A 25,768-nucleotide genomic window follows, 5' to 3' on the forward strand; every position below is an offset into this window, starting at 1 on the left:
TTAAACTTACTTAAACTGAAACGATACTACGAGTAAAATATTGGTGAAAATTAAACACATTTGGATAATGGACATTTTTTCTATGTTTAAACTAAATACAGTAGTGTTCCATTCTGACTCAGTCTGATATTCCCGCGAGAACTTTAACATAAAAATATAAAAAAAAAACACTCTTATGAAGACTTGCTTAACCATTTCAAGTTATTCACGAATATTATTTAAGTTTTGCGGAGACAAACTAAATCGAAATTTCAATTTCTATATATAGTCAATAAGCTAATATCAATTTAAAACATTGCGTAGAGTTTGTGTTGAAATATTTTCCATTTATTTTTTAAAGGATAGAGTTAAACAGGCAGTAGTTAATATAGATGTGTATTCCTTGTATACGTACTCATGTATTGTAACATGTATAGGACATAAGGTCTGTATGGTTAGTGGATCTCATCACAATTAAACGGCCTTGTCCGTGTTTCTGTGATGGGTTGGTATTGTTGGGGTGCTGACAGACTCTGAAGCACACGCCATGAACTGACACATGTATTATACTGATAGTAAATCTGACTTCGTTTTTCGTTTACAGGTTCCAATGTAAACAGTGATCCAAATTTATTGGTACTTAACGTAAACGAAGGGCTCGGAGCGTAGGGCGATGTTTACATTTTTACAAAAGTACCTATACATATAGATACGCATACAACATTGTTTTAGCGTTTAGAAGCACAATTTGAAATCGGGCCGAAATTAATCAAAGGTCAAAAACAATATCCAGAAAATCGTATCGTAAGTTTCATAAGTCTCGATTTTAACAAGATAGAATTCTAGTCTGGCAAAGGTGACGAAAGGTTAACGCGCACTAAGGTAATTGCGTCTGAACCGTATTTTATATTCAGCAGAGCTGCTATGTAAATTGTCTAAAAGCAAAATTGTGATACTAAAGTAATAGACTTATACGAGCGATGGTAGCTCTTGTAAGGGTAGTAAGTAGTCTGTAAAATTATTTTTTTCGACTAAATCGGACATGACTTTTCAATAATAATATCGGCTCTCTCAAGGATAGAAATGTGAGATCGTTTGAAGGCCTCTTTTAAAATGCTCTCTATATTTGTAAGACCTATCGCATCAGTTCAATAATTTATACGACTACAAAAAAAACGAAAAACCGTTCGAGATTTTGAATTTTGTAGTCGACCAACTTAGCATAATATTTTAAAAATTTGCGGTCCGTTAGAAATCATGGAAAATATTATTATATTTGCAGATGTAATAACGAGTATCAAGAAAATTATATATCTACTTAAATTTTACTGATCGACACCCACTTTTGTGTTAAGTCTATATTCTGAAATTAATTCAAAAACGATCATAGATATACTGGTCAGAGAAATAGGTCGATAGAAATTTAGGCGATATAAACAGTTTCGAGCTCTTAATTAATTGAATTTTCAACGAACTAATTAAACAGACTAGTGGTGTTTCAAATCTTCCCCAATTGTGAAATGGGGTTTAAGACCAGCCTAAGGATGTATTTATGACTATCTCTTACTCGCGGCTTCTTTCGCGGTCAGGGTTCGATGGGAATAATACAATTTTCTGTATTTGTGGATAACTTTGTTCATATGTATCCTTCAGGAACAGTCGTTATCTCGGATTAAAAAGTATGTCTTTTCAAAACCGCTGACAACATCTAACAACGTCTGCATAACATTTCATGACAAGGGGTTATGTATTTGAGGCCTAAAAGTGTAGCAAAGTATCAAACAAACAATCTTTTTTTTCGCTTTTATAATATTACTAGCTTTCGCTTTTATAATATTACTAGCTGACCTGGCAAACGTTGTGTTGCCATATAAATAAAAAAATGTTAAGGGTGAACAACCCTTATACTACCCTAAAGCCGTTTCGGAGGAGTACGGAAACTAACATTGTGACACGAGAATTTTATATATATGATTTAAGATGTGTACCTGATTCAATAGAAACTTGGACACTTATCAGACAGCCCTATTGCTACTAAATTTGTATTGCTAGTTATTCTCATCGGAGCTTAAGACAATGCACAGCTCGTCACATATTTGGATACCATGTGCATTTACAAACATGCTTACATTAATGTGAGGGCCTTAGTTAAAATATAATGAGGATAATGTTCACGGACCATTGTGTTTGTGTCCATGCATTCCGTTATGGGCGTCCGAAATTTAACTGCGTCATCTAAAGCTTGGCGTACAATTTAATATTTTAATAGTTCGATTACTCATCTGACGATTGCGAGTTCTAAGAAGAAACCCTATTATTAAGGGGAAGTAGTCATTGTCCCCTTTGAAATTATCTGTCATTGAGCAAAAGTCAAATCCGGTCTGTAGTTCAAGATTATTCCAAATAAGCAAATGATAAATAATATTATTAGAGATAGTTTATTAATGTAAACGTATTACGTGTACCATCGTCAACCCATTTCTGTTCCACTGCTGGGCACGGGTCTCTCTCAGGGTAAGAGGAATTTAGGTCCTAGTCCACCGCGCCATAGCCATGTGTGAATTAGTAGATTTCATAGGCATTTGAGAACTTTTCTGTTAAACTCAGGCGTGTGGATTTCCACACAACAATTTCCTTCATCATTATAACAATGATTTTTTCTAATACGCACATATTCGAAATCAGAGATACGTGCCACCGTGCTAAAACTTAACAAAAAACAACAAAGTTATCAACCCTAACAAAGTATTCGGCAACATCAGTGATGAGTCACCGACAGAAATACTATATTAATACTGTCGGAGCGTAGTGACGCAACTTGTTCAGCTTACCAATGCTGGCCCGAAGTTGGACGCATACTTTTCTTCTATTTGAGTGAGCTGATTGCGTTGAAAGTTAGCCTGACTTTCGGCTTTCGGGAAATTCTAAATTGGGGCAATGATTGGGGCCAACAACACCAATATGTGTCAAATAAACTGTAGTAAAGAAAGGAAAACAGTCAACAAATTGTTTTTCATAATCAATGATGGTTCAAAGTATAAACTAATATAGTTATTTTGAAGTAATTAAGGTAGACTCAAAAAGAAAACCTGTAGCAAATGTAAACTTCTCTTCATCGGTAATCTATGTAAACTAGACAAGTTAACCTCGAAGTTCATAAGTTTAATCTAAAGAAGCGTCGACGTTACCAAGTTACTGAACTCCACCGTGCGTGTAATGACGAGCTTGTTACGTTCAACGTAATATAAATTTTCAGTAGCGGAAATATAATTATGCATCACTTTGCACCTAACATATCGAAGGCCCCATCGAATAAAGTTCTCACACGATTGTTATTTTCGGTTCTTTAGGCTATCCTATACCTCCTTAACTTTTTATGAATGAGAGACTCAAAATACACATATTATATCAATTATTAAAATAATTGCCTCTTTTCGTTTCGGGTCCCATTCCCAACAGTGGGATATAAAGATAATTACAGCCATTAAAAGTAAAGATGATACATTTTAATCCCAATTAGATGAAATATTTGGCCAAGTGCGAGTCTAACTGGCAAAAGGAGGATTCCGTAACACCTGTTTTCTATTTTTATTAGTACTTGTTATCATAGAAACATAGGAGTAAATGTATTGTAAGAATTAAATCTGTGCACCTGTTACGATTCAATAGATAAACCGAAAATGACAAAAAAATACTGGTTTCATGTATGGGGAGTGCGGTCCCTCTTTATTCGCAACCTTTTTTTATTTTAGCATTTTTTGTGTTCACCGTTATACACAAATACTCTGTAAAAATCATTTCGTTTTTACGAGCACCATTTGCATACGGAACTCTAAAAACAAAAAAAAAGATATTTTAAAAATACAGACCAGTCATTTTATATCCAATATATTGAATCAGTCATTGAATGAAAAGAAACCAAAGTATTATTCATTTAAATTTAATTTTATCTCGATACCATAATATTTTCAGTAAAAAGGCAGAAGTAATTTCCAAAAATGTCCGTTTGATTAAACAGTAAAGCGATTCTCTTTAACCCGGGAAATGGAAATGAAACGAACAATCGGTTCGGGGATTGATAAGAGTTATAATAAATTATTTTCGGAACTCGCATTTAATAATTTGCGAAAATATCGTAATGCGAAATGATAAAGCGGAATGGAGTACTCTTTGTTAAAGGACTTTCCACAACTTTGAGCGAGCGACGTGCATTTATCGTTTTTGAAAAATAAGTAAGGTTTGTTCGCTGGAGTTTTAATAGTCTCTGAGCATTCCAGGCCATTATTTTATAGCAAAGAAACTATTATTCATTTTATAAGTAAGTTTTTGTGATTTATAATTCAGTATTGTAGATACTTCTTTATATTGTACTTTAGGTAGCACTAGAGAATTATTATTAAAACAAGAAACCTGACTGCTTAAAAAATTGCCACTTCTAAAATTAAGATTAATTTAAAAAATCAAAAACCCGACTGCACCAAAAAGATTGAAGTAGAATTTCCAAAAGCGGTGAAATAGGCATTTCATTATTTTTATCCAGAAAGCCAAATACAAAGTTTCATAGTAGGCATAGTAGGCTTCAAAAACAAAAGATGTTCAAACAATATTATCCTATTTTATCCTCGTAGTGCTCATTTACGCTACATAAAGAACCTATGTGTAAAATTCCAGCACGCTTAAGTTCAGCGGTTTTCCTTTGCGTTGATCTCTGGCACAGCAACTCACTCATTTAGTCAGACAGTCATCTCGATGTGTATATTCGAGTATATATGTACTAGCTGACCCGGAAAACGTTGTGTTCCCATAAAAATAAAACAATGTTAAGGGTGAACAACCCTTATCACTTAGGGGTAAAAAAATAGATAGTGGCCGATTCTCAGACCTACTGAACATGTATATAAAATTAGGTGAAAATCGGTGAAGTCGTTTCGGAGGAGTACGGTAACTAACACGAGAATTTTATATATAAGATATATAATGTATGTGTAATCTCCTCTTAATTTCCGTTATTTTGACACCCTACTCGATAGGTTTGGTTAACTTTTTTTAAAACGTGTTACTATTTCGCGAAAAAATCCTCCATTTACGGTCTATAAAATATGTAACTTCATTAAATCAAAGTTTTCGTCATTATTTTACCTCGTTAGAGGTAGAATTTCATTATATTTATCTAACAAGCCTGATACAAAATTTCAGTGTTTGCTTCAAAATTGACGATTGTTCAAATGAACTTTTAACCCTTATTTTACCCTCTAAGGGGTTGATTTTTTGGAGGGGGATAAATTAGTGCGTCCTTGTTCTTATCCAGAAAGCCAAATATAAAATTTTATAGTAGTTGCTTCAAAATTAAAGAATTTCAAAAAAACTGTTTTCCCCTATTTTACCCTCTTAAGAGTAGAATTTCCAAAAGGCCTTTCTTAGTACTTATTCACGCTATATAGAGAACCTATGTGCAAAATTTCACAACTGTAAGGTCCTTAATTTAGGCTGTACGTTGATTTCTGAAAAATGAAAAAGTCATTTAGTTAGACAGTCAGTCAGTCACCTTGCTGTTTTATATATATACAAATATGTTTTTATAATCTCCGTTTAATTTCCTTTCATTTGATACCCTACTCGATAGGTTCGGTTAACTTTATTTTTTAAATGTGTTACTATTTCGCGCCAAAAATCCGCCATTTTGATTTTTTTTTACTAACACCTATCTAAGGACACTCGGGTCATTGAAACAAATATAATGACACCTTAACTGTTGAAATTCATCCACCCGTTTGTTAGATCGGATCAAATAAAGAAAGACAAACATACAAGATACGCGCGAAAAACATAACCCTTCCTTGGCAGTCGGGTAATGAACCTAACCTCATCTATTTTAATATTCGTCAACTTATCAACCCCTCCTACGTATAATATCACAACTGCAATGACAATTTTACGGGAGAGAGTTTCAAAATTTCGAATATGCTAAAATGCGAATAAAATCTGCATTTCTGCAGTATCTCTATCAAATTACGTATATATATTTTATTTCGATAAAACTCATTAAAATAAGGCAATTTATGCAACGAAAACGAAAATGTCCTGTTGTGGTTTACGATATTATACATAGGAGGGGTCGCCCTTTGGGCTGCAGGGCATATCAAAGAATGAACATTACCTTCCACCATTACCTACGGCAGTGCAGTAAAAATATACATGAAGTTGACATTGATGCTATATAGTCCTTTACAAAAACATACATAATAACATAAATTATCTGAACGGAGTAGGTGAACTATTTTAACAAAAGGATGCTATAATTAGTTTGAAACAAAAGGGTTGCGATTTGATTTGACACGTTGAATAACTAATTCTTAAGTAGGCCGTGCGTGCTTCTGCATAATGTAGAACAGTTAACCAACTCTAGTATTACTTGAAACGTTCTACATCTCTGTTTACTCGTGAATCACGGTACTTTTCTGAAAAGATTTTAACGCGAAGAGACTAATGGGATTCAAATTTTCCGATAGTGATCCGTTGATAAAATTCTGAATACGTAAACTACTAGAATAATTCAGATAAAACTTACGAAAACGCATCTTGAAATAACTATTATTTTGTTAGTGCGACGTGCAAATTTGGAGCAGTAGGTGTGTAAGTCAACGTTTTTGAGTTCAAAATTAGGAGTGCCGTAAATGTAATTCTACCAAAATATTGCATGACGTGATTTATGTATTTTAAATTGTGGAAACTTTTATGGTGCATTCATTTTTACAGTTTGCGTATGAACGAATTTATATCTTCCGTAACGCAACCGTGCAGACACAGTCCGGGCCTGTCAGTCCTAACTGATATCATAAATGCTAAAGTGATTTTGTTTGTTTGATACACTTTCAAGCCTTAACTTCATAAAATTTTGTACACAATTTGTCAGGAGTTCAGAAAATAATATAAAATACCTTTTATCCCAAAGAACAGTACCGTTCCCCAGGCCGTAGTCCGCGCCAAACAGCTAGTCCGCTCTGAAGTTGTTGCGAGCCGATGTAGTCATACAATTTGCTATGGCGACGCGATTCATTTCTATATTCAGAACGGACTAGTAGTTTTACGCTGACTATATTTATGCAAGCCTCTGACTGCGAGCGCAGCTGAGTAATAATAATAATTGTAATAATATGATATTGTCATACACGACACGTTAAATGTCTATAGATATAGCTAAATCGACTCTAAATCGTCAGTGAAAAACGCTAGTCGATTTCATATTTCATCTCTGCTTAGAGCGATAAAAGTAAACAGTAAAATTATCAACGATTTACAAGTCTGTGCTGCGAGCACTTCGTGATACCAAGTTTCTACGACTCTGTAGTTTGACCCCTTTTCAGTTAAATCGCTGAAGCACTACAATATCAGAGGTGACAGCGTAAAATTACTCAAAGGATTTTTCTATTGATTTCGTTCCTATTGTTTGCGCTTAACACTTAGAATCCAATCGCTTTGAGCGAAGACAAAGTTTGAACTAATTTGAAGTTGTGCTCGTTCGTATCCAATTCAAAGAACGGTTTAAACTGCACTGTGCACTCTGTATCAAATTGGTCTTTGAGTAGAGTGATTAAATATTTGCTTCAAATCATTAGCTCTTTTTAATGTTCATTGTCTTACAAAGGATACGTTTGATTTCTTTGAACAATTACTTCTTGCCTACAGTTTTACTACAGTTTACATTAGTGGTTTCAATTGATCTCATAGTCGAAGTACCCTGTCGAATCCCGGGCGTTTCTGATTTTGGCGAAGGTGAAAAATAACTACGTGAGGAAACCTCGAAGGTTTAAAAAAGTTCTCAAGGATATGTTAGGCGTATCGTAGCGTATCGAACCATTACTAAAACCTGGAATAATGAAGGTTCGACGACGACTGATATGAAAAGAAAATACTGTGAAACACTATTTCAATGATTCATGCTTCACCATTTGGCAGGTTTGAAACTGTCTACTTATACCGCGAATAGTTTATAGAAACACCATTTGAATCGTTTCAGTAGAATCAATTTTCCCAGGCTATACCTGCGTGATAAGTCAAGACCTCAAGACCAAGTAACAAGAAATTTGTACCCTTAGGTAAACTCTTTACAAAATATGTTTTACTTAATGCTCGTTACTCGTATTTGGCAATTGACAAGGGGTACGAAAATGACAGTTCGAGAAGGGTGGCCACTTAAAATTGGAAACAATCCAAAATTGTCACAATGTTATATATTTGTGTAAATAACTTTGAGTGACAAGTGATGGTTTAGTATTTGCTATTATTCTTTCATATTTAGAGTGAATAAACATCACGGTAAATAAATAAAGTTTACCGTGAATATTTTATTTATTTATTTATACTATATACATTGTTGTTCACGGTACATAGATAGAAGATAGAAGATAGAACATATAACCGTACGTAATCGAAGTTCCTAAAACTCAATCATATATAATCAGGGTAATGAAAACTAAAAATGGTTTCGTTTGAAATCTATACTCCTCACATTATACTTACTGTATAGTTATGTTTCAGATTCAGATTTATTGGTGGCTTTTTACAACATAGGATAGAAGACGAGCAAGCAGCTCACCTGATAGTAAATGGTTACTGGCATCCATGGACATCTGTAATTAACTACCGATAAGATTAGATTCCTACCTGATATCGGCAACAGGTGTGGCGATACCCCGGAGGACTAAGCTGGAATGTTTCGGAAAAGTATGTCTACCTTACCACACACTTCAAACCAGAATACAGCAGCGCTTAACACTGCTGTTATTGGGAAAAAGTAGGTGTGGTGGTGGTGGTGTTGGAATCCAATTACCGATAATTCTACCACCTTATATTAGAGTAATAAATTAGACTGACATCGCTGTATGGTTTATTCGACATGCCGGTTCTATTAACAATAGTATCATTATATGCGCACTTTTTATGCGCCACAACTAAAATAGCATTTGATCCATACTATCTAATAAAAGTGCTCAATTTTCTAATAGGGCAATAATCAATGCACTATAGGTACAATGCGTTTTTCTATGACCGTGGAAAAATAACGAGAAACTTCGAAAGGCAGTTGTGAAAGTCACTCGCGCGCAACGGAAGACGCCGGCTATGTAGGGTGGCCATGTGTGACCTGACAGTTCGGAGAACTGCGGTTTACCGAACCTATATATGTATAAATCTGGATACTGTATCCCATGTCCATCTGGGAAAAATGTATTAACCTCTCGGGCGTATCGTTATTTGCTCAGAATGGTTTCCGATTCACAGGGCTCTAATATTAAATTAATTAATAGGAGTTCGATTAATTATTATTCCATCGTTATACATAGCAAAATTTACGGATCAACTTTTAAAATATTGCTTTTTATTTTTGTTTCCTGTACAATAGTTGAATGCATTGCTTTTTGCAACAAAGTGTAAATTAAAAGAGCAAACTTAGATTCCGTCATGGATATTGTAAGAACATTTATTTTAACGAAGTAAAGATTTATTTTTGCTTTACCTTTAAACAATTGCATCTGCGAATGTTTTATAATAGCATGCATATTTTAATGGAGTGAATGTACTTGCTATTAAGAAAATATCAAGCAGCAGCGCGTATTTTATACAACTACTTTTTTACAATTTAAATAAACACACAGCTATAATATTATCGTAACATTTAATGTAATATTATGAGCATTTAGTTTGTCCGGCTAGAAGCGAAATCGTTGTCAACTTCTGCGAACTTCATTCGTACAAAAAAGTTTGCATGTTCATTGTATAAACCCCACGCATCCGAGTTTTCAATGGAACTTTGTGTGTTTGTGACAAACTTCTGCGATAGCGAGTTATCCGTTTCTCTCTAAAACTGCTGGTAATGATAAAGTTTTTATAGAAATAGAACCAACTGCTGTAAATAAATAGAATCGCAGATAGTTTTGAACCTCCTGCGGTTCGACTCCGACCGCCACACCTACATATAACTATCTAACATCAGCAGTGTTAAGCGCCACTGTGTTCCGCTTTAAAAGATGTAAGGAGACATACTTATCCGAGGAGTTTCAACTTAGTCCTCAAGGATAGCAACCCGATTGTTACCAGCCTCTTTTATAGCTCTCATCATATCTGGGGATGATTACAGATGTCTATGGGCGGCAGTAGCCACTTACAATCTGATGTATTGCATGCTCTGTTATATGAGAATAATGAAGTCGATTATAAATGGCTGGCAGCCTTCATCTTATATTTTCAGACATAGCATAAGCGAAATGCAGATTTAAGTAAAATTCGAATTTATCGGTTGTAATAATGCTATTATTTTTTATTATTTGTGCCATGTAAACTAAATGCAAAGCAGTTGAATATCCTAGATCCATGCAATACTAAAGAGTATATAGAAAGAGAATATACCGTACCGCTGCGGTGGCTCCTATAAAAATAGAAAATCGATTACTTTCGAATTCAGTGTTTTCACAAAAATAAATATTACATTTTCACACTAAATAAATACAAGTAGATAGGTACCTCATTTTCAACAAAGCCATATTTACGATCCAAGTAATCACTTAACCCTTAAATAATTATATTAATGAATAATCACCCATCAACTTTGACATAATAATAATGATAAATTATATTATTTGGCTGACGAGGGTAAGGCCGACCCTGAATCAAAAATGAGAAACTAATGGTGACAAAATCGAAACGCCTTCAATGAATAATAAATACTCGTTAAAGTTATCAACTGAAAAGTCAATTATCTATTCCATCGTATATTTTAATTGATATTATAATAATTAACGCGCACTTTACCTAGTTATGATAAATATTTAACATCACATATTCCACAATCGGTATTAGACACGAATAACTGATAGTGATGGAAATGACTAATTAATATTAAAGATTCAATGCGCTACATTTAACACTGGCAAAATGTTTTATGGGATAATATTTAATGAACTGGGAATATAATATTTTCTGGATTGAAACAAGCAATATTATTTGGTGCATCTGTAATATAAGCTTAACACGTTATTTACACTGTTATTTTGTAAAATACCAACATGAATTCTGACATCACAATATCGATTGCACAGATACTGCAGAAAAAATATTTATAATTGATTATAACAGTAAGATAAAATATCGCAAAAAAATCTACATATTTAATAGATCTTTCAAAAGTTCTGAAAGGTGTGTAGTCCACCAATTCGCATTAGAGAGCTCGGTGATTATTGATTTAAACCTACTCGTACCTCTAACTCTGAGATCAGATCCCGTGATCAGCGTCGTCCACCATTTGCTGTCAGTGGGACAGCAAATGGTGGACGACGATAAATTCGTGTTTCGAAAATAATTGAAACGAGATGCTAATAACATACAAGTACCTACATGTCAAGTCAGAAATCTTCACACATACTTCATCTTATTTCCTCACTCTCAACACTACGCCACTGTGTCTACATCGAGATATTTCAAATTATTTCCTCTTTCGATACTAAAAACTGTTAAATGGGGAAATAATATAATTATTTCCCCATTTCACAAATACAGGTACGCGACAATACCAATGGAATTAACGCTCATGACTGACCGAATTGAATTGTTTGCACAGTGAGGTGTCCGAAATAATTCAAACTAAAACAGAAGCTGATTTTGAATTAAAGTTGACATTTCTATTAACGGTTACTGTAACGCTTTTGGCTTTGTAATTTATGTTACATCACTGATGTATATATTTGAACTTCGTGTTTTTAGTTACAGGGGTGCTTATTTAATAATGATTGGTTAATTTTGGCACTTCTGGTCTTCTTCGTTCTGGAGGGGGGAAACTTTAAAAGGTACTCCTGGAGTTATGAGGTATTCTTATCGTACTAAAACGCGTAAGGTGTCCGTTCTCAGCGCTGGGCTGAGGTCTCCGCGATTTCCAAAGGAACGCAACCGGAGTCCTCTGAGCATGAAGTCCTTCACGCGGATCCTTCCCGGGGATGCTGATTGGGCAGTTCGAACTCACAGTCCTACGACCCGCTACCACAGAAGCCTCCTTTTATTCCGGTATCTTGCAACAGGCAGGAGATACCTTAGCCCTCTTCTTATCCTGAGACTACAGGGCCACATTTAATTGTTGCTTACCATAAATTAAAATTTGACGATTTCTAGATAGTCATAACAATATCACAATTTTGTTAGGTACGCAAATATAGGATAGACATTTTCAATAATAACATTTTATATTGAATTTATAATTTTCAAATTTCGTTGCTGTATGTTGTTTTCGAAACTTAACACGCAATCTCTTGGCTGGTTACCAAAAATGGATATTCAAATATTTTAAGTATTAACTAAATTAAACGATAATTTACAATCGATGACGCATCATCATCGATGACGCATGAATCAGTTTTTATTCGAGCTTTCCGCCCGCAGCCTCTTAAGTAGTTTGTCGTACAGTCCTTACAATTATTCCTTAATAAATTTAAATTAATCTCTAGTCTGCATCTAGACGTTACTATACGTATATAAAACTATAAAATCGAACATGGCTGTAATATAAAATTTCAATTAACTAACAATTTAACCTCATATTACAATATCAGCTTACCTTGTACCCATCCTGTTTAATTAGAAGCCTCGAACAAAGTCAAAAGTTTAAGGGGTCTTATAATAAAGTTTGTCTAAGACGTTAATGAACTCTTGGGAGGTAGAATAACTACGTAATTTAAAGGCAAACTATAAATAGTTTCATTAGCAGTAAGTTCTTGTTCTTACTTGTCAAGACTTTCGCAGTAAGGGCCAACAATGTGCTGATACTAACTCCAATACACGAGTTTCTTCTCACTAAACGGGATTAACTCTGTAGTTTAGATGTTAGTCGTAAAGGAATTGTAGTTTATATATTATACTTTGTGTGATATTAGGAGTAAAGGTGAGATAATATACATGTCAACATCTTAAACTGTTAACAGTGTTAACCCTTTGCTTGCCAATATACAAAATTGATAGTTAATTTAGAGTGGCATTTAATTATTATTACTATCTTATATAATACAAATATAAGCATAGTAGCAGCCTGGTAAATTTTAAAAATAAATCTAATATTAATATTGTTATCAACTGATTAATATGTTCATTAATAAAGTTGCCGTAAATTATTTCTTGCTTAAAACAACAAGTTTAAATAGGTACTTATTATTAACCGTGACATCATCGTTGCTACACCGATGTTATGTACGTATTGGGACTTAAGTTCCCTTTAGATAACATCGGTCGAATCCGAAGGGTTAACTGAGTACCGTTAAACGGAGTTTGGAGTGGCGTAGTGCCCTCCGCCTTTGTTACTTCTACGGTAACCTTGGTTGAGTGCGTTGAACCTTATAGGAAAACGTGGGCTCAGTATAATGGGCGCTATTGTATGCATCTGAATATTATATCAAATTTAAATAAAATACCGGCTTAGTCACACGACGTGCTAATGTGTTCATAAACAATTCGGTAATATTATTATATTAATAAATAAAAAATATCGGTGAGAAATTATAATTGTGTTGGTATTTTTATACCAATCTCAAATCATTTTTATAAAAAATTAATGTTATTTGTGCACGCATGTATTTATGGACACGAATTCATGCATGCGCTCAAGCCTTCCGTGATTGGTTTTTGATTTTACAATAATTTAACTGATTAAAACTTCATATGTTATTGAAAATATACACATGACTCAATAGTTCCCAAGATTTATTAAATACCCCGTTATCAAATTAATATTTTCCTCGTAACGCTGCAAAAATGCCAGTTATTTTAATAGATATCTCAATTATCTACAGGTTTTTTGTCGCAACCCATATAGGAATAAATAACGATATTAAAAAGAAAATATCGACGATGTAGTAGCAATAACTCGCATCTCATTGTTTTCGTCGTCCTTAAGACACTGGTGTCTTAAGCTTAAGGACCTGGGTCCTTAGGTTCAAAACTGAGCAAAATATTAAACTGTGGCAATACGTTCTGTCTTTTTAAAGTAGTGTTTCTTCTTATGTAAAGTAGAGTTTTTTGAGGTACGAGTTATTGCCAATTCGTCGTCGATATACTATAATAATATCGATATACTTTATGGCCTTAAATCTATGATCAAATTGTTAATCTATTAGTCAATGACGTTTTATACTTACTATTAGTCAAATAGGGAAATAGTGTAGCTAATTAGGAGAAGAATTATTTAAACAAAATTATGACGTAAAAGTAAATAGCGTCTTAAAAATTAAAATAAAAAATGTGGATCCATTTATTTAAGAGTAGACACGATTAATTTCCACTCGATCTTATATCTTTAGAGCTAAGGCCATGCTTAAACGATCGTACGCGCGGTAAATTAGTAACGCAAATTTAGAAAAAAATGATAACTCAATAATAATAATACATTTATAAACTAAATATTCATAGGTAAAGTCATTGGATTTTTAACTAAGTAACATGAATATAATAATGTATTCATTTGTGTACCTATTCAAAAATAAAAAACCCGTAATCTGTAACCGTTAGGAGTATGTAGATTACAGAAAAATAAAGTTACGTTATGCCCTAGAATATAACACGTTACGCCATCTATGAGCGTATTACAGAACTATTTGTTCAACGACGGCGCTACTCTCGTGAGAACTTGAGTTGTATAATTTAATTTAAATGAGAATTTATATAAATATATTTTACTATTTTTATTTAAATAACGTTTTGCCAACGTTAAAACTCTTATAAAGTTTTTATATCCCAATAATGAATTTAAAGAAATATGTCAGAAACCGTATACATACAAAAGTCATTAGGAGCTTATTTTCATCTATGCTTGAGAGCTATACATAACGCCATCTCTGTTCGGAGCGACGAACTATTAACTTAGTAATCAAACAGCGCTATGCTTCAACTCATTAAATGCAACATTTGTAGAATGAATAGGGAGCAAATTAAATCAATGAAAGTATGTAATTAATGTACAAAGTTAAAAAAATGGCTTCATAGTAATGCTGCTGAACACGGTCTCCGTTCATAACTGGAGGAGACCTGGTGCATACTCGTCCTCTATTCCAATTCGTATTAATAGCAGTACTACGTGGTCAGCTACAGACGCATAAGTACCCTTTACAATACCTTTTAAACCGGAACATAACAACGGTCAACATTGCTGTTCTGTGGCAGAAATGAAGGGGCGGTGGAGCCTCCGGAGCTAATCCACAAAGGATATTACCACCTTCGGTATGCACTCGCAAGGCGACAATGTGATATTTGTTTTCATCTGCTAACGCGAATATTACTACAATAGTACAACTGCTGGTAAATACTGCTGTTACTTCATTAATGATAAGGAATTGCGTAAGGAATATGTAAGATTTAAAATGTTATGGATCTTATGGAAAGGATATTATGACAAAGCGAATTGCATACTGTGCGTCTAGATATCGATGTTTAGCTAATAATTATTTTCTTATTTAAATCCATCATTGGATTAACGCGAATTTATGGAACGTCAATTGATAATAATCTTCTGTGGTTATCCTTCCTGTTGGCTGTGCAAACTCTTGCTCCATCGCCACAGTGAATTAAACAGCGTAATGCGAATTAAATCCATGCCGCAGTAACCCGATCACGTCTACCCGATTGTCACGTTATAAAGAGAATAGAGATAAATTATTATAATTGAATAATTAAATTAAATTATCTTGAATAAATAAACCATACAACATCAAAAGGTCGTGACAACGAAATGTTTTCTCCTTGTTTCAGACATGTTACGAAATGGAGCAGTATCTCAAAGAGGAGCCGCGTGGGAGACGTCCCGAATCACCCGTCGAGGAGGACTGGGCTAAGCAGGAGGACTGGGCTAAGCCACCTAGTCCAAAGGTTCCTCCTCCGTCGCCCCCACCTCTCCCTCCCCCACCAGCTAAACCGGAGCCTGCTCCAGTGCTGCCGCCTCCACCAAAGCTTCTGGTGCCCGGCCAGAGAGTGCCGACGGCTCCAAGGCTGCCGTCGACTATAAAGTATGGGAGTATTCCGAGACTGCAAGCGAGTACGCCAAAGCTAGCGACGACATCCAAGCTGCCGGCCGCAACCAAGTTCACGACCATACCGAAGCCATCAACTATGCCGAAGTTCGGTACTACTACTAGGCTGCCCACCATGCCTAGACTGTCTGCTGCGCCGAAGCTTGCCAACGCTCTGAGGTTGACCACCGCGGCTAAACTGATTGCGCCGCCTCGCTTAACCACGGCGCCGAAGTTCTCTCTCACGACGCCCAGAATTGCTAGCACTCTGTCGAGGCTGCCCAATCTGACATCGATCAAGCACGAGCCTATCAGTGACTCCGATGAGCCCAAAGGTAGGAAAACTTATCTATATACATAAAAACCTTACAAATACCACTGCTGGTCTCTCCCGCTTATCTACGCCACTTCCACTGGCCCTAACTCGTCAGAATCCCGAGGTGTCTAATAATTTTCTTGGGGTGAACAATCCAACTAATCAGAGGGAATCCTTTAGTCATTTTGTCAGTCGTGGAGATTATGATACGAAAACATCAATTACCTAAATAGAGACAAAAATCTTTTTATAAGGAATAATTTTAGAGGACCTTTAAATAATTATTAAAGCTAATTAATAATTATAAAACCGTCGTTACTGCAAAAAATGTTTACTAGAATTAAAACAAAAATGCAGATATGTATTAAAAATCATCAGAAGCATTCAACAAACCATGTTGTGGAGAAAGTTTTGAAAAAGTCCTCGCTAGTGGCACGGTAATCGCTCAAGTATCGGGGTCAGCTCATTGTGTTTCAACTCTCTGCTCACAATCACATCACATATTCAACGCTCAATGACATGCCCAACTTCGCCATATTTCATACTCTTTGTATGTTAATTGAAATAAGACGTTCGGTTATTTAAATTGACTAACTAGATTAGACGAATAATTATAATTCAGTGTCATATAGTGTTTTATTGAACAACAAACTTTAGGAAAAGTTGGATTTAATTCAATTATTCTTAGAAGGAAAAAAATTGGACGTCTATTTCAGTTAATAGGTAAATTAGGTACGTATATAGTTAATACACTACAGGAAATCATAAAATGGGATGCCAGGTGGTCGACCGGTGACGTAATACTTTTAAGTACAACGATAACTAATGTATTTATTATAGGTTTGTTTTTGTCGTCAACTACGTTAACGTAGTAACCGCATTGAAGATTATAGTCAACTAGAGCAAACTTTACATAAAATATTTATGTCCAATTTGGTACCTGGTAATTTTAAGTTCATAAACAATTCCTTGGAGATTAACTATCCATCCATTCCGTCGTCCGTCCTTCCATATACTAATAGATAGATAACGTTATAAGTTGCAGATTATTATGGAGAAAGAAATATAAACATAGTCACATTTTTAGACCATAGAGGCCACTTAAAGTCAATAATATGAGTTCGAAGGGAATGTCTATAGAAATCAATAAATGAATAAGGTACATTATGGAAGTACCGATTAGAATAATATTAAAAGTATTTAAACCTTTACATCAGTTTGTTTATGGACGGAAGAGTACTTTTAAAACTAAAACAATAAATGAAAGTTGCAGTCTCAGCCCATTTTACTTCAGAAAGTCAAATAAAAGCTTTTTAATAAAATATCTTGATGCTAATTGCAAGAAACGTAGCAATCTTCAAAGTCTAGACGTCTATTCTCAACGGTTTTACTCTCAAGACGTCTTAAGGTCAAATACATTAAGATTTTAAGTGTACACTGAACCTTTTATGAACGATAATATTAAATATTACAATAAAAATTCTTTAAACACTAGCTTATATCATCCTGCTGCAACAGCAACAATAACTGCAGGTGAACATTTTATGAACCCAAGATAATTAATTGCTATCAACAATCTCCATCTATCAATTTTCAAAAACATTCTCATTCTAATTGCAGACGAACCGCTGAAAATGGAACAACAACACAATGAACAATCTTCTTTTAAAGCCACAATCGGTCTTAGGATCAAAAATATCTTCATCCTCTTTATCGATCTGTACTTCAAAACCATCCTCATCCTAATTGCAGATGAGCCGATGAACACTCCGGTGTCTGCTCGGCGGCCTCACGCGCCGCGCCACGCTCACCCGCACGCCACTGATCCGCGCCGCCGCGTGCACCGCTGCGAGTTCCCGACCTGCGACAAGGTCTACACCAAGAGCTCGCACCTGAAGGCTCATAAGCGCACTCACACTGGTAAGTCATGACACATAAAACCAGGGATCGACCAAAGCCTCGGTTTCGGTGAAAATAGAAGTTTTGGTCAAAAATCAGCCGAACTTTTGCTTGCGTTTGGTTGTACTCGTTTGACTAGCGGAGGTTTTCTACTCAACTTTCAGTACGCTAATAATACGAATCTAACAATTTCGATTCAAAAACCAGTTTAGTTACTGTTAAATGACCCAAAAAAAAGGAAACATTTCGTTTTTATTTTAATATCAATGAAATTAAAATCAAATCCAAATATGTAAAACAAAATTAATCGTAAAGTGGACACACAATTCCTATTAACTTATGTATGTACCTTATAAATGAAGTACACAGTAGATGTTCCTAAATATTAAGATAGAACTGTAAACACACGGATAACTAGACTGAGCGTTGGCTCAGGTGCAGCCGAGCTAATTATGTTTGTTTGCAAGCCCGCAACCGCAACGGGTGATTGAAATGCCTCCCGTTCCCACGTTAATTACTCCTGTTTGATAGATACCTAATTTGAACGGCCTATTCATTGAAAGCTGGGGTCGCTAATTAAAAGTGTACATGCGAGCCAATTTCCATACAATTTTGTTTCTTTTAAAGTGGCCAACCGCCATTCAGTGGTCGTTAATTGGTCGTGTAATTTCGTCGTTACTCGTCGTTCTTTTACTGTCCCATTGCTGGGGATGGTCTACCCTCAGAGTGGTTTAGACCATACTGTCCACTGCGCTAATACAGTGCGAATTGGTAGGTTCGGACCCTTGAAAATCTTTTTAAAGATATTCAAGTTATCTCACGATGTTTTTGTTCGCCGTTTAATTAAGGGATAGTTAATTTCTAATACATAACTCATTAAAATCGGAGATGCGTGTTTTGGTTTCAAAACTACGCGTAATATACCGAATCCGCAATGAATACAATTTTGAAATCCTGAAAGTCGGTTGACATTTTTTTCTAAACACGAATTCACTTGTCTTACTTTCAGTTATCTCATTGTCGATATTGTGATGCATCGTGATTCGAATTGGTGTTTACATTTTACATCACTTAGATATCGTATTCGTTTACAGCTGAGTATCACTTAGAATTAAGATAGAAAGCCTATATGAGGCTTTATATTTTAATGTTATGCATACAGAGTTTATTTATATTGTTTAAAACTCTTGATTACGTTTCAGGTGAGAAACCATACAAGTGCTCCTGGGAAGGGTGCGAGTGGCGTTTCGCCCGCTCCGACGAGCTGACGCGGCATTACCGCAAGCATACTGGCGCTAAGCCGTTCCGCTGCCGCCATTGCGAGCGCTGCTTCTCCCGCTCCGACCACCTCGCACTTCACGCCAAGCGTCACACATAGCCCGAGAACCAACCTCCCACTCCCCGCAAGCGCAACCGTAATCGGGCTATAGCCACCGATAAAAAAACTACGGGCGCTAATTAAATACCGGCCTCGCGTGCGTCTCATCCCGAATTGGTGTGATTATGTTTATAGGTTGTTGTAGTTGTGATCCTAAGTGAATGTCGCGTTTACGTTGTTTTAGCTTGTGCTATTATTTTGACAAGAAGACGCGCGCTGGCCCGGGGATGGAGGTTCACGTTCGCAAAGCGTTGCAAGCCAAAGAAATATCGCTACGAATCGTAGCCGAGTCAACACTCATTGCACCTAATGCTTTAAAGTTATTATTAATTCCTTTATTATGTTTACGCTAAAAAGGTAAAATCTCTTTAATGTTTCGGCCTCTGTAGTTGCGACTTTGTTGGAATATAAACGATTTATATTTGCCGTTGTTTATTATGTAATAGTTTTCGTAAGCTTTGTGTATAGAGAGGTTTTTTTATGTCGCCCGGTCGCAAAGCGGCCGCGCGCCGAGTTGTGCCATCGTTTGCGGACGGCGGGCGGGCGTACGGCGTCCCGCACGAGGCGCGCCCGCACGTTTTCCGCCAACCTGCATTTCAATATACGTGACATATTATTTATTGAATCGCGGGATGTTCGGCAGATATTCCCACCGACGCCAGCACAACCTTTTGTTAGTTTAAGCTTAGTAGGATGTGCGTCGCGTTACCTGATGTTATATCGGTACCTCGGAGTAGACACTTGGTAAATAATGCGTCTACGCAACATCCATTTACGATTTTTGTGTATTTGCACAAATGATAACAGCTTCTGTGTATTTTGAAAATCATAACGATAAGATAAATGTCTATACGTGTTTAAAGTCGAGTGCCTATTTCGAGATACCGACAAATTGTATGTTTATTTTTTACGATGTTTTCTTTAAGATTTTAAATAATTATTATGCGATGTATTTACTTTAGGCTTTAGGCTATCTATTTTGCTCTTTCATTCCGATGATGATGTGTAGTGCTAATGTGCAGTTTTGTGGTCGTCAGTGAAGACCGTGGGATAGTAGGTTTTCTGCACATTATATTATTGTAGTTTCACACCTTTACACACATAGCGTTAGAAACTTCAATGTTATATTTATCTTTGTCTGATTTATGAATATGTTTGGGTGTCTTACGAGACTTATGTGTGAATTATACCTATTAATGACGTTTAATTTGCTAAGTGTGTATTGGTGTCCCATATAATTTATAACACGTTGATTCTAAAACACAGTCGCTATTTTAGTTAAATATTTAGAAGTCTAATGACTATACGCGTAATGCGTATTTAGCTCGTACTCTCATCAATGTGTAGGCAGTATAAGTGTTTAGACTTTATCAAATATTACAGTCAAAATCTGTGTAGGTATATCTAGTTAAATTAAATATTCACCGCTTTTGTATAAAATTGCTTGTCTATATTAATAGTTATAAATTTATAACAGCACTTGCCTACATATTCCCCTTATTCATACTCAATAGCAATGTTTGTCCTTTCTATCATAGTATTTCGAATGAAACATAGACATAGTTATTTTTTTAAATTTTAGATTGTGAATAAAGAGGGGAACTATTTACGTGGCATATGTTAGCTACAGTTTCATCAACGACTTGATGTCATCGTCTCATCAACATTGCACAAAGTCAGCAACCTTAGATAATATTTTAGATATCTGACGCTCAGATTAAGCCTAGGTAACCGCCGGCTGTTTTGGATGCATTTTTACGTCTTAAATTTAAGTAGGTACCTATGAGAACGACTGGAAAATACACTGCCATATTTAAACTATCGTATTAGTAACCTTTAAATCGGTTAATATCTCGTAGTAACTTGAATGTCATGTAAACTTTAAATCATTGTAACTAAAGTGATATTCTGATATGGCTGTTCTTAAAATCTTTAAATATATCTCAGGGGCCAATATTACTGTCTTCCCCTTTTAAATCCAATTTTCGGTAACTTTAAATCAATATTTATAAAATAAATTAAATTTAAAATTTCATTCAACTATTTTTGAATCTCGGTCGTACCAGTTTTTGTATTTACTGCAGGTTACGTTCACCTGACTATAAAAGGGATTTATTACAGTTTTTTAAAGGACTAAGGGTGTTTTATATTATTTTATGTTAAAAATTATTGTGTAAGAAAAATCTGTGGAAAAAACACAATCAGGCTGAAAGATAAATGCTGGTTGCTGACTGATTGTGGGTCAAAAAAGTCGGTAAGGTCGTCAAGTTATGAAAGGGTCTTTTGCGAAAGTATGTATCGGCTCATTACAATTTTCGATTATATTGTTGTGGAGTTGTGTCAAATTGACGGTAGTAAAACTATAATATTTAACCGATAATTTTAAAACCTGAGATTAGACATACAACTTACAATTAAATACGTAAAAAAATAATTGGTGTACGTTTATAATATATTTGTATAGGTATATTGGATATCGAATTTAGATCAAAAAATATTAAAATCCTATCGTGTCATGTGCTTGCGTGTGCGAAAAAAAAAATAACGTTTTTAATATACTTCTTTAGGCAAATGTGTGTAGGTACTTCTAACTGAAGTAAACTAGGAGTGCTAGAAGACTTTACAAGTGGCCAAAAGACCATTCCTTAACAGCCAGTGATGCATTGGTGGCTCTTCTGGTACTGAAATATAAAGGTGACGTCACCATCAGGCTCGCTAGGTGTAGATATAAATGATATTCTGAAGATCAATGTGTATGAAGTGAGTAATGGGATAAAAAAACTATATATAAGGAATCTATAAAATGTGATTCATAAGTTTATTCAGGTATAGTCTAAATGTATTGAATGTAATATGTCATAGAAATGAATGTCTGTGTATTATCGTGCATGTGCTTAAGGCAAAGTATAGGTGTGTAGATGTATTTATTATTAACATATTATGCACATGGCTGGCAACTGCATAAGTAGTGGAGTAGTTAAAATTATATACAAGTTAATGTCTAAACGATATAAGTATCTACCCATGATTATATAAATATACCTAATTATAATAATGATTTTGAAAAAAAAAATGTCGCGGCTGTGTATTTCTGAATCAACCTGTAGATAGGATATCTAAATGTATGACTTTCTGTGCGTGTGTAGCATGTTTTCTGATGGATGTTTATATAATAATTATATTATGTGTAATCAAGATATTTAAAAAATATGATCGCTGTGATTCTTCTTGTTTCTGTATTATTTAATCACAAAGTATCACAAGTTTACGATTTTTCTATTTATATTAAGGCATAACTGCCGTAGTAAGTAACTTGTAATGTTGTAATCATGTCGCTTATATACACTATTATTAACGTGTCAAAAAGCCAAAAGTAAAAACTACTATACCTTGGAAGTTATTAGAAAGCACAATATCGTTCGTGAACATAGAAATAGAATTAATATTATCACAATTAAACGCTTATTATAATTTATATAAGTCTCAAAAGTATATAAATTCTTCAAAAGTGTTTGTTACTCATGTCGTTTTTAAATTTTAATATTTATAACTTTATTGAGTGATTTTAACATTTTCATATTTTAATGTATGGTAAGGAACGAACTGTACCTAGTTATTTTTATATTAGGCGAAAATATTTAGTTTTATTGTAAAATGTGTAATATTTTACGAACGTTCAACCGGAGGGATTTTCATATTATCGTGTTAATTTTCCAGTTTTCTATATTCTATAATTTTATCATTATTAATATTTGGTGCCTATAGATTTATTTTTAATGAAAAGTCAAGACTTGTTTTATTAATAACAAATATGAGATAAGTTATATCGGTTTTGATAAATTATTGGAGATTATTGGCAAGAAAAGCCAACTAGGTGTCGCCTTATTTTTGACACAGTATTTTGCAATATGAGTGCAATGTCATTATATCGTATCGTGTTTGCCTTTTAAAGATTTTCTCACTCTGTGGCTATAGTCTTAAGATTTTATGTATAAAACACCATCATGCTATGTGTCAAAAAAGGAGCCAGCCAAGCTGTTCACCTTTCGAAAGTAGTGCTATCCTTAACGATTGTTCAAAAGACCTAAGTTCTGCAGTGCACAATATATTTTATTCCCTTTGTCGAAACCCAAAACATTCGCTATATTGGTTGGTCGAATTGGAAGATTGGTTTCGTTACCTAAACTAAAATGCTTACAATGCGGAAATATTTACGGCCGAGTAGACTTGCTACTTTTAGTATCAGCTTCGTGCTTTGGCGATTGCATTGTGCACCTCTGTTTGGTGACTAGCGTTCGGCTGCGGTGTCGAAAACGCGGTTTTTAGCGACTGCATAATTGTTACTTCGCGTTTTGCATCGACTTTTGCATCGAACGTGCAGAATTAGTTACCGCTCAAATGTGTGCACGGTGTAGTCTTTGTTTGCTGCACTTAGCTTCCGAAAATGAGCGAATATGTCAATTGCCAATGCCAAAAGTAGGTAGTCTTCTGGGTTCAATGTCAACAATCGGTATATAAATACATATTGTGTACTCCAGACCCTAATAAGAACATAGTACACAAGCGTAGACGTGTCGCATATTATATGACGCGAAATCTAAACGTATAATAATCGATGTATATTTTAGCAAGCTTCTAATTCATAAATATTTGTGGTTTTCTCGCCGTTTCTGAAATATATTGCTAAATGTTCTAGGTACACAAAATTTGGTAGATATAAATCACTATGGATAAGATGACTGTTTAAAAGTAGTATAAGTAAATAGAACAAGAATAATAAAATTGTATTGTAACGTAGTAATAATGATATCTTACATTGGTAATAGTTATGGTGAGAGTTGTGACAGACCCGTCGTTTTCGCTGAAAGTAAGATCGAAGATGGGAAAATCGAGTGTATCACCGATTGGGGACTTGGAGCGATTAGGCGCCAGAAGGAATTTTCGAACGATTTTCTAATGATAATGAATGGTTAAGCATGTCAGTTGAGGGATGTATTGAATCTATTCTCATAATATTTTCTAATCGATTAGGCATTTGTCTTTGTCTTATTAAATATTGGTCAACCACATATTGTATGGTTACCTTCATATTCTTAATTAATATTGTGGAATGCAGTAGGCGTCATGTGTATTTACAATCCATATCTGGTCCCCTGTCTCCACAGGAGGCTCAAATAATCCCTTACTCCGATGTAATAGAATATAATGAATGTTTACTTATTAATGTATTCGAACTATTACCTAGATAACTGTCATATATTATTGTATTTTCTCTATATAGTTCGGTGAAGCTACCAATTTTTCTTGAATTTGTAACGTTTTCTAAATATATTGTACACACTGTTTTACATTCCAAAATGCTGCTTAAATGGTTAGTGGTTTGTATATGAACCAAGATTACTCTCAATATAATAAACTGAATTTTTATTTTTGATATTATTTTTACTTCATAAATCTATTACATTGCCAGTGCCATTGAGTAACCATATTTCGACTGTACAAGTGTTCTAAAATCAATATATCTGGACATTAGTTCTGTAATAGACATAACTACACGAAATTTCAGAAATGCAGTTTTTAATCACGGCGGTGTAGTACATACATACCAATGTATTAAAGAAGTCATTTGTAATATCATCTCAAGAAATGCCCAAGTGAATAATAACTGTAACAGATCTTCAAATTTCAAAAGGCTTCATATTAATCTTGTAATAAGCCATACTATTGTATTTAATATTATATACTTAGTTATTACCTATCATAAATCTACAATTAGAAAGTATCTTTCTTCCCTTTATTTTATGTGAACATGTATGATCACCTGTGTCTGTACGTTTTGTGCCCACTCGAGGGTTGAATTATGTAGCATATTGCATTTTGTATTAATAAACTTTTCTTATATGTGGTCTTGGTCGTCTTTTCTTATACAAACACACAATTAATGCACTATTCCTCTAGTAAAAATAGTCTGCACAAATTGTAGTTGCTAATTGTCAATAATACTGCAGTAAAGACATTTATTTATTTACTGAATATGTATGTGAGAAAATATTGTAAAAATGTGTTGCTTTAATATCTATGTGACGAAAAATATTATCGTTTAAAAATACAATCATGGTTATATTACAAAATCACATCTTTAATATTTTAAACATCAAAAAAAAA

At 34.6% G+C, this 25,768-nt stretch overlaps 1 protein-coding gene across 1 annotated transcript in view; it reads left to right on the forward strand.

Moving 5' to 3' along the window:
* LOC140743516 (uncharacterized) overlaps positions 1 to 25,511 on the forward strand; it is a 98,173-nt gene extending 72,662 nt beyond the window's left edge. Inside the window, exons 2-4 of the mRNA XM_073074848.1 lie at positions 15,754 to 16,345; positions 18,079 to 18,246; positions 19,428 to 25,511. Coding sequence (XP_072930949.1) covers positions 15,754 to 16,345; positions 18,079 to 18,246; positions 19,428 to 19,603 — 936 coding nt within the window. The 3' untranslated portion in view covers positions 19,604 to 25,511. The remainder of the gene's footprint in view (positions 1 to 15,753; positions 16,346 to 18,078; positions 18,247 to 19,427) is intronic.
* Positions 25,512 to 25,768: the final 257 nt, after the last annotated feature.

This window comes from Epargyreus clarus, unplaced genomic scaffold (assembly GCF_041222505.1).
Source record: "Epargyreus clarus isolate Ecla_fem2 unplaced genomic scaffold, WU_Ecla_fem_2.2 ptg000007l, whole genome shotgun sequence".
NCBI lineage: Eukaryota > Metazoa > Arthropoda > Insecta > Lepidoptera > Hesperiidae > Epargyreus > Epargyreus clarus.